Here is a 10,392-nt window from a genome sequence, read left to right as displayed (position 1 = left end):
TTTGCTGCATTCATATGCTAATTAGGGCCATTAGTACAGCTGATCGCTCTCCACACACGTCAGAGTCCGTTTCCGACAATTTGTGGCACGACAAACGCGGACAAGCACAGGTTGCAAATTGTCGGAAACTGACGAAAATCAGGCAGATCTGCGGGAGTTTACGGGGGTTTACGGTGACGAAAATCTCACTTTTCATGCAGTGTCTGGTACGCCGTTTGTCTCTGCTCAGTTTTTTTGTTTTATGCTCATTTGAACATCTGTCACAAGGACCGGCTGGTGTATAATCATAAAGAATGGCTAAAAATAAGGGAAACGGTGCAATCGTGGACTATTCGTGGTGCAAACAAGTCAGAATAAGTCTACCCAGTTGTTTATTAAGGACTTTTCTGAATTTGTTGCTTGTGTGCTCACGAGTTATGACAGGGTTTTAATTGTCGGGGATTTTGATGTGCATGTATGTTGTCCTTCTAAGCCCATGGCCAGTGAGTTTTTAGACTTGTGGAAAGCTTTTGAGTTTAAACAACATGTCACTGGCCCAACACAAGTGCTTGTGCAATTGTGCTGTCTAGTGGTTTTCTCGTTAAATATGTCGTTGTTGGGATGCCATGTTCTCTGACCACAGTCCTGTCATGTTTGTTCTTACTTTGGACTTGGAGGCGAAGCTGTCTAATTTGCTTTGGTTATTAAACCCAACATGGCCGCTGCTTTTTCTCCTCTTTTTCTTTTACTGCATCTTGTCTGGATCATCTAAACTCCCCTGCATTCATGGACATGGAGCAATTGTTGAACTCTTTTATTTCCACCCACTCTGAAGCCCTAGACAGTGTTGCTCCTCTTAGAGCCATTTGTCCTAAGCCAAAGCTCGAACTGTTGCTCAATGACACTACAAACACAGTTCAGCGTGAGTGTCAGAGAGTGGAGCATAGGTGGAAGAAGAATCACTTGGAGGTGATTCTTAGAGAGTACTGCAGATAATATCAAAGTCCAGTTAAAGCTGACAAAGTTAGTATTTTTCTTACTAGATCTTGACTTGTATCAGTAAGCTTCAAGTTCTTTTTAAAACAATGTGTTCTGTTTTCAATCTGAATCAGTCCACTACATTGGAGATGACAAGGAAAACATGCAAGTAAAAAAAATCCTCTCCTTTTTTACTGAGAAGGTTGCTGCTATAAGGGCCAACATATCTATCTCTTCATAGTGTTAGTCAGTGTTCACTCAGTGCTCAGATGTTTTTTGTCAGTTTGTGTCTGCGTCATTGTCTGTGCTCATAGGGATATTTAAACAAACTAAAATCCTCTTCCTGTCCCACAGACCTGTTCCCTCCTCATTCTTTCAAAGAGGTTTGGGACACCATTGGCCCTTCTGTCAGGGAGATCATCAACAGCAGCTTGCCTTCTGGTACTATGCCTAGCCCTAGCCTAGCCTTGACCATGCAAATTTGGCAAATTATCGCCCAATTTCCAAACTACTCTTGGTATCTAAAATCTTAGAGAAATGCGTTTTTTGCACAGTTGCAACCTTTTTTTAGATTAAAATGGCACTTTAGACCCACTCGGGTTACAAAGTGTTAGGAACCCAGTTTGTGTGGCCTGTTTGTGTGTTTTCCTTTTCCACCACCAGGAGGTGCCCTGTCTTCGTTTTCCCTCCCTGCAGACCTGCAGCTCATTGGATCATTATCTGTAAGAGTATTTGAGCAGGGGGCTGTCACTACCTCGACGCCAGAGTGTTTGCCAGTTTCGGGTACTCTAGCCAAGCTGAGTTTAGCTGAGTCTAACCTAGCTATGTTTCTGTGAGTCTAACGAGTTTTTGTCTTTGCTTCCCGACAGGAAGCTTTCCTGTGTTACTGGATTCCTGGACCTTCTCTCCCCTGGAAGGAAGAGCCTAGTTACACTGAGCAGGGGAAAACCTCCATATGTAAAACAACGCATCATCCCTATCCTTGTGTGTTTGCACTGGCTCCTTGTTAAGTTTAAAATTGATTTTAAAATATTGTTAGTTTTTAAAACCTTGAATAGACTGCTGCCACAGTACAACAGACCTCATCCAAATCTGTCCCCTGCTTGCTTTGAGGTCTGAGAGCCAGGTCTAGCTTGTGATTCCTAAGATAAAATGGAAAATCAGAGGGGACAGAGTATTTTCTGTTGTCCGCCCAAAGCTGTGGAATGCTCTGTCCCTCAATATGCATATGGCTACCATGGTGGAATGTTTAGAGACTCACTTTTATTCTCTGGCTTTTATCATTGCGTAAGTTGTGTGGTCCGCTATTGCTATATATTTATTTGATTGTAGTTATTGTTTTAAACTGTTTTATTTATATTTATTGTTTTAGACTTACAGACGGGTGGAGGTAATGGTTATAGTTGTGTGTGCAGCTCTTTGGAACATTTTAGTTGAAATGTGCTACAGTATATAAATGAAGTGGATTGGATTTAATTACATGTAATAACTCACTTACTTATCATTTGAATCTTCAATAACATCAGACTTGGTGCAGATAAAGTGGATGTGCCGACATTCCCCTCCGTTTCCAAGGAGGCTGCTTGCACTTTTTAGGATCTCCCAGGATTCGCTTTCTGATGTTGCTCGTTCGATGTTAGATACAATCCACACAGTTGAACAGTTTCTAACAATCTGGGGTGATATATGCATAGCAATTAATAACTCTGCTACTACAATAACAACTAGTACTATTAGTGACAGCATATCATTTTGTTTTTTTTTGATTTTATATACTCTCATAACCCCAGAGGGAAATTACTTCTCTGCATTTAACCCATCCCCTTGGGGAGCAGTGGGCAGCCATCGTGAGGGAACCGGGGATAATAATAATCAGGCTTCAGTCAAATCCTCAATAATAAAGTATATATTACCCCTTTCCACATCTCATCTCTGCTTTTGTTTCGGTCTCCATTTCCTGGAAGGTCCACAAGTGTGACATGTTGTAGAAAATTTGTATGTGGCACCCTGACAGTGACACACTTCACCAGTGGCCAATACCACCTATTTAAAACCTCATCTCCTTCTTGTTTTGTGTCACTTCGTGTGTATTTGATCATCTTTGCAGATAGAGCTTCAGCCTGCAAAACAAAATAAAAATTGTATGCATTGTGAAAAAGTCAGTTTTAGAACAGGATATCCTATGCTTCCTCAAGCAGTACGGTCAAGTACAGTCTATTCTTTCCATTCCAGACTGTTTCCAATCCATTTTATTGTTCAGGTAGACACACAAATATTTATGCTCCACATCCACTTATTCTCAATTGATCATAATGGTGTTTGACCTGTTCTAGTTTTATTCTAAAAAAAGCCAATAATATCCCGTTCAATACAAGATGATAGTTTCCACACCATGCCAAAAAGCAGTCCACCAGCTTCCTAAATTTAATATAATTTTTTGTTAAATCCTACATCAAAAGCTCTGCCCCTAGTCACGGCTAGTGACTTTATTTTGGCTCCACAACATGAATCTTATGAGAACTTATTATAATCTTGTAAACCCTTCACATTAAAATAAAAGTTTTTGAAAAGTCACAAAACATTAGACAAATGATTCACATATATTTGTCTTACTGATTCACATGTAAAGGTTTTTCGTATCGAGTGACGAAATTCTGGAATTTCCCTGAAGTATTTGTGCTCCATGAGTTGATCAGTAGTTTTCCATTTCCAGTCTTCCCCATAAATTGCAGACAGTTTTTCAACAAGATCATGATATTCTTCATCTTTCTCCTGATCTTCGTTATCCTTAGGAAATTGATCTCTGTTGCTCAATTCTTCTTTCCACTCCTGAAAAAGAGGTGATTTTAATATAAATATGTGAAACAAATGTATTTGAAAGGTATTTGAAAAGAAGACAAATACATCTATAGTTTACCTCCTTTGTGAGAAACTCAACCTCTGCCTCATATTTATGGTTGAGCCTGTTAGCCTCCACTTTGATCATGACTGAGGTACAAGCACCGAAACTTCCAGATGGTAAAAGCCTTTCCTCTTCAATGATAGCATTTATCAAAGATGTCTTTCCAGCTCCTGTTTTCCCAAAGACTCCAACCAGCTCTCTTTTTTCCGTGTCCAAATTCATTATTTTAGTCCTGTTGAGAAACTAAACTTTTAAACCTTGAACAACCTTTCAAATTCAAGTAAAAGATTAGGGTAAACTTTGAAGCATAGCTTTGTATTACTTTGATAAATGCATGCATATTAAATATGCTAATTTAATATGAATGCATATTAAATATGGATGGAATTTTTTAATACATCATCAAGGTTTATATATTTGAAACACATTACCAAAATGTCTGAAATACAATAATTTTTTCATTAATTTCATAAACATATAGCAAATATATTATTAAGTATTTGAATTTACACGTAAATTATGTAGCACTAAGATTTTAGGACTCCTGTTTTTGTGTTTGTGTTTCTGTGTTTGTCTCCCTTCATCCACCAGGAGGCGGCTGGTTCTGTTCCGCCTCCTCACACATCTGCTGATGGTTTCCTCATTAAACGGAGTGTTCTTAAGCTGCTCACTGCCACTACTTCGATGCCAGAGTGTTTGCCAGTTTATGGTATTCTAGCCAAGCTGAGTTTTTGCTGAGTCAAGCTGAGTTTTTGTCTACCTGAGTTTAACTTTGTTTTTTGTCTTTGCCTCTCGGCAGGAAGTCATCCTGCAAACTGGATTTCTCGGACCTTCACTCTCTGGAAGGATCAACTGAGCTTCAAACTGAGTTGGGGTTCAAACAGGAGGTTTGGATCCACTTTCCCCAAGAGATTGTTTGAGCTTCTCTCTGAGAAAGGGATTATTCTCCACTACGACCCGTTCAAGTACCGCAGGAAATCTGAGTGGCAGTCAGTTTCTCCATTCACCAACTATCAACCGCATTCTGGGTAAACCATGTTCCGCCCTCCACCGAATCAGACAAACACTGGAACCACGGCACACAGACAGGAGTCAATAATACAATGACTTCTCTGGAAACGTGATTCGGCAACCAAATCCTCTTCTCCAAGTTCACAAGTCAAATTCCCCACTGAGTCTGTACTAACCGCTGTGTCTTTCCCTCACTTTAAAGTTCCGGTTGAGCAGTGTTCAGAGCAACACTTCTCCGCCTGTTTAACTTCTACATCTATCACTACTGCCTTCTTCTGCTGTTTGTCGATCAATACGATGTCTGGTTGGTTAGCCATCACCTGTTTGTCAGTCTGGATCTTGAAGTCCCATAGGATCTTAGCTCAGTCATTCTCAACTACCTTAGGAGGTGTCTTCCATTTTGACCTTGGGACTTCCAGCCCATACTCATGGCACCTGTACACTATGACAGCTACCTGGTTATGGCGTTCCATGTATGCACTTCCTGCCTGCATTTTACACCCTGCTGTTATGTGCTGTATTATTTCAGAGGCATCTTTGCACAGTCTGAACCGGGGGTCCTGCCTGGTGTGGTAGACCCCGGCCTCTTTTGATCTTGTACTGAGTGCCTGTTCTTGTGCTGCCATGATTAGTGCCTCTGTGCTGTCCTTCATTCCAGCCTTTTCCAGCCACTGGTAGGATTTTTTGATATCAGCCACCTCTACTATTTGTCTGTGGTATACGCCGTGCAGCGGCTTGTCCCTCCATGATCGTTCTCCTTCATCTTTCTTGTCCTCACTTTCGGTTTTCTCCTGCCTTAGGTATTCGCCAAGCCATTTGTCTTTGGGAGCCATCTTTCTGATGTACTCCTGGATCTTAGTTGTTTCATCCTGGACAGTGGTCTTGATATTCACTAGCCCCCGGCCTCCCTCGCTACGCTTAGTATACAGTCTCAGAGTGCTGGATTTGGGGGGAAAACCCTCCATGCATTGTGAAGAGCTTTCTTATCTTAATGTCAGTAGCCTCTATCTCCTCCTTTGGCCAGTTTATTATACCAGCGGGGTATCTGATGACTGGCAGGTCATATGTGTTGATGGCTTGGATCTTGTTTTTCCCATTCAGCTGACTTTTCAGGACCTGCCTTACTCTTTGTTGATATTTGGCTGTGGCGGTCTTTCTGCTGTCTCCTTGTGGTTTCTGTTAGCCTTTGGCACCCTGAGGTATTTGTAGGTGACCTGAACAACTGTAATGTGGCCTTCTGGTAGTTCCAATCCCTTGGTTCTTATCATCTTCCCTCTCTTTGAGACCATGCGACCGCATTTGTCTAGTCCGAATGACATTCCAATGTCGTTGCTGTAGATCCTGGTAGTGTGGATCAGTGAGTCGATGTCTCGTTCACTCCTGGAATACAGCTTGACGTCATCCATGTAGAGGAGGTGACTGATAATTGTTCCGCTTTGGAATGGTATCCATAGCCAGTCTTTGTGATGATCTGGCTGAGGGGGTTCAGGCCTATGCAGAACAGCAGTGGGAATAGTGCATCGCCTTGGTATATGCCGCATTTGATGGTGACTTGTGCAATTGGCTTTGCGTTGGCTTCCAGACTTGTTTTCCACAGCTTCATTGAGTTCTTGATAAAGGCTATTAGTGTCCTGTTGATCTTGTACATTTCCAAGCATTCCAGTATCCATGTGTGTGGCATTGAGTCGTAGGCTTTCTTATAGTCAATCCAGGCAGTGCACAGATTTGTCTGCCAGGTCTTACAGTCTCGAGTGACTGCTCTATCCACCAGTAGCTGGTGCTTGGCTCCTCTGGTGTTACTGCCTATTCCCTTCTGGGAAGAGTGCATGTATTGAGCCTTGTGCCTACTCATCTTAACTGCTATGATGCCTGACAGGAGCTTCCATGTTGTACAGTTGTAAGTTATTGGCCGGTAGTTGGATGGGATTGTTCCCTTCTGGGGATCCTTCATGATCAGAATTGTACGTCCTTGGGTTAACCATTCTGGGTGGGTCCCATCCATCAGCAGTTGGTTCATTTGTGCTGCCAGGTGTGCATGAAGTGCGGTTAGTTTTTTGGTGCTGTCCAGCTCTTCATACCTGCCGCTCTTTCTTGGACGTCTGCCGTTGTAACGGTCACTGGTTCTTGTTCTGGGAGATTGCTGTGATCTGTTCTTAGATCCACTAGCCACTGAGCATTGGTGTTGTGGGATGCCTCCTTGTCCCATATGTTCCTCCAGTACTGTTCAGTCTCAGCCCTGGGTGGATCTGATCTTGTATTATTATCCTGCCACTGTGAGTACACTTTGGATGGGTTGGTGGAGAACATCTGGTTTGTTCTCCTGGCTTCTGCTTCTCCCTTGTATTTCTTTAGGCGGGTGCCCAGGGCGGTGAGTCTTTGTTTGGCAGTTTCTTCCCTACACCTTTCTGCAGGTCTGAGAGCTGACTAACCTCTCTTCGTGTTGCCTTGATCTTGGCCTCCAGCCTTCTCCTCCATGGGAGTTAATGCTCTTTGTGGCCTGTGGTGTTTATGTTATAGCCAAGCATCTCTAGGATCACTGTAGCTGTGGCGTAGATCAGCTCATTAGTCTCAGTTATGTTCTTAGTAGGGATAGTATGTAGTGCTGCATTTACATCTCCTAGAAGAAGCCTTGGCAGTCTTGGTCGTCGTACTAGAGGGTCCAGTTTGGTTATGATTTGCAGTCGTAGGTCAGGCGCCCTTATGTTTAGTGGGCTTGTTGTTGTTATTGGGACTTGGGACCCAATCTCTGAGTGTCAGGATGATGATGAAATCTCCCTGTTGAACTGTTGTCCTGACTCCCCTTGCAGCAGCATGTCAGTTGTACCTCATCAATTTCTAGTTGTGATAGGAGCTGCAGTTTGCGGATGTTGGAGTTAGGAGGAGTTAGGAGTTGTTTCTTTGTCAGTGTTGATGATGGATTTTGAAGCATCCATATATCCCATAATCTCTGCATGAAAGCAGAGGTCCAAGTTTTCTGCTCTAGTCCATGTATGTCTTATTCCAGCAGCCCATTTCTCATCAAGATGCCCTGGTTCCCTAGCATCTGATGCGGACCTTGTTAACCCGGGCATATATATATATATATATATATATATATATATATATATATATATATATATATATATATATATATATATATATATTGATGAATCAAAACCAAAATAATTTGTGATTTTGGACCAGACTGTCCAAGACTGTCCACGAACACAGAAAAGTACTTACTTCAAAAAATTGTTAACCTTTGCGTCCTTTTGGTTAGGCAGTTTTGCATGGACATCTGCCATTATGTTTTTTACATTAAATAAAATCGATAAATCTGTAAGTGAAAGTAAAAAAAAAAAAGTCATGTCAAAGCATAAATTGAAACAAAATCTAAGTGGGTCTTTCAGTATCAATTCTGTAGAATACTCTGTAACCACAGAGGTATCATTTCTCAGCTGTTTCCAGGTAGTTTACCACTTTGTGCCCAAAATATAGGCATAAACAAATGTTGTTGTTTTGTTTTTTTTCCCGAATAATTGTTTCTCGTTTTTTCAATATTCTCAAAGAAACACCTGAGGAGATGGGAGTTTTGCATTTCCTTTTTTCTGTCGGTTGATCTTTGCTGGAATCACTCTGGAAAGCATCCTTTCTCTTTCCTTGTCATCATCATGTCAAAAAAAAAGAAAGAAAGGTTTGTTGGTAATTTCTACTATCAAGTTTTTTAACAGTAAAATACAGTATGTGTATTTCTTACTTGTATCACTGGTGGATTGTAAAGTCTGAGGATGAACACATGTCATTTGAGTGTTTCTCGAAAAAAACGGCAGTCAATACAACATCCATTTAAAACAATTCTATTATGTGTTTTTAAACATTATATGATAATTTTAATTTGGTATGATGAGTTTGTTATGAGGTAATAGAAATGATAAGCTTCAAAGAAATTATTTGTTCAACATCAAATTTAGATATTCCTTTTACCAAAAATGGTTTTCTCATAGTCTGCTTAAATTGGTTTAGAATGCATAGTATTATAGTAAAAGAAGAAAAGCACATCTTCGAAACACTTTTATATTTTATATCCCAGGATGTAATAAAAGTATATATTTCTAAGCTGGTGAAGGTGTTTATTTCTTGCAATTGAACAGTTGTTTAATAATAATTTTAAATAATCAAAAACACACAACAGATTTGAATTATTCTTTATCCATTAAATAAAGACCAGTCCAAAAGAAAAAAAATGCCCTAGATCAGTAGTCTTAAACTCATGACCTCAGGACCCACTGTTTTGCATGTTCAAGGTTTTTTCCTGCTTTCAAACACCAAACTTCAATGAAACGGTTACAAATACATCGCTGCAGCCCCTGGTGGCACCCAGGCTGCTGATGCTCATATAGAAAACATGCAGGACAGTGGTTTGGAGGACCAGGGTTCAAGAATCTACTTTAGACTATATCAACACAAACGGAAGATTCAAAAATTTGTTTAAATATCCTCGGTAAGCTTTTCACAAAAAAATCTGAATTGATCATTTAGGCCTGTGGTGTGAATGGAGCCTTAATTTCCACAATATTGTTTTAACCCCAATCAAATAAAGTGTTTTTGTGTTTAAGCCTGAGCTTTATTTGTGTGGTTGGGGCCTTACATAAGTGCTATAATTGATAGTAATAGCAGTATGGAATGGAGTGTACGTATTTGAACTGTACACACATTCTTGCTTATTTTCCTTTTTTGTTTAACTTCAGTTTTATAAAATCTTATCATTTAGAAATTTGTTGTCTCTGCTGAAGATTAATTAATTTATGTGTTTTATTTTTTGTTTTGAATAATTGTTCCAGCTAGAATAAATTCTGTTAATGCTAAACCGTTTCATCCTTTGTGTACACTTGCTGAGAAACATTACCGCATCAGATCTTGACAAGGCAAGTTTATTTGCATAGCATAATTCTGTACAGGGACATAATTAGAATGCTTGTTGGATTTTTGCTTTATATGAATGAAGCAAAAATCCACTGGTATATTTTCTCACCTTAGATGTACTAGCAGCTTCTTCTGCCCTCTGTTGACCCTGCAAATACATTACTCCTTTACAAAGCTTCCAACTTAAAACAAAAACTAAAAAAGATTTTAAACTATTTAACCCAATAGAAGAATAAATTGTATATGAATTGTATAGGAAAATTTTTTATCATCTGGTTGGGATTTTATTCCTCCTTGTAAAATATTTTTTTGCAGTCCCAAAACAACTTAGTCTATCCCTTATAATTTGTGGACATTGTTTATGTGTCTTCATTGTTATTACTATTATTAACAATTATGATAGCATACTAATAAAACACCCAAATAAAAACATATTCTATTTGTAAGTTAACATTACCTTCAACTGACTGAGTCCGTTTTTAAACTTTGACCTTGGTCCCATTTTTGGAATCAACTCATTAATGTCTTCATTCCCAAGACAATAAAGACTTTCAGAGTCATTCCCTTCATCTGAAATCCAAAAGTACTCTTGTTATTTTATTGATTAAAGAATATATATA

General features: G+C 39.8%; 1 protein-coding gene and 1 long non-coding RNA gene across 2 annotated transcripts in view; both read right to left on the bottom strand.

Moving 5' to 3' along the window:
* LOC107104687 (nuclear GTPase SLIP-GC-like) overlaps positions 1-8,652 on the bottom strand; it is a 13,080-nt gene extending 4,428 nt beyond the window's left edge. The window contains exons 1-6 of the mRNA XM_015404743.1: positions 8,607-8,652; positions 8,093-8,186; positions 3,875-4,091; positions 3,571-3,786; positions 2,871-3,077; positions 2,456-2,631 (exon numbers count right to left, since the gene is read on the bottom strand). Coding sequence (XP_015260229.1) covers positions 2,456-2,631; positions 2,871-3,077; positions 3,571-3,786; positions 3,875-4,091; positions 8,093-8,186; positions 8,607-8,652 — 956 coding nt within the window. The remainder of the gene's footprint in view (positions 1-2,455; positions 2,632-2,870; positions 3,078-3,570; positions 3,787-3,874; positions 4,092-8,092; positions 8,187-8,606) is intronic.
* A 1,229-nt stretch (positions 8,653-9,881) lies between these two features.
* The window catches only part of LOC107104689, a 1,041-nt gene continuing 530 nt past the window's right edge, over positions 9,882-10,392 (bottom strand). Inside the window, exons 2-3 of the long non-coding RNA XR_001482278.1 lie at positions 10,230-10,342; positions 9,882-9,920 (exon numbers count right to left, since the gene is read on the bottom strand). This is a non-coding gene — a long non-coding RNA (uncharacterized LOC107104689). The remainder of the gene's footprint in view (positions 9,921-10,229; positions 10,343-10,392) is intronic.

The sequence above is a fragment of the Cyprinodon variegatus genome, unplaced genomic scaffold, assembly GCF_000732505.1.
Source record: "Cyprinodon variegatus isolate N-32 unplaced genomic scaffold, C_variegatus-1.0 Scaffold1847, whole genome shotgun sequence".
In the NCBI taxonomy this organism is placed as follows: domain Eukaryota; kingdom Metazoa; phylum Chordata; class Actinopteri; order Cyprinodontiformes; family Cyprinodontidae; genus Cyprinodon; species Cyprinodon variegatus.
Note: the sequence above shows the minus strand (reverse complement) of the source record. Positions and strands in the feature narration are given on the sequence as shown.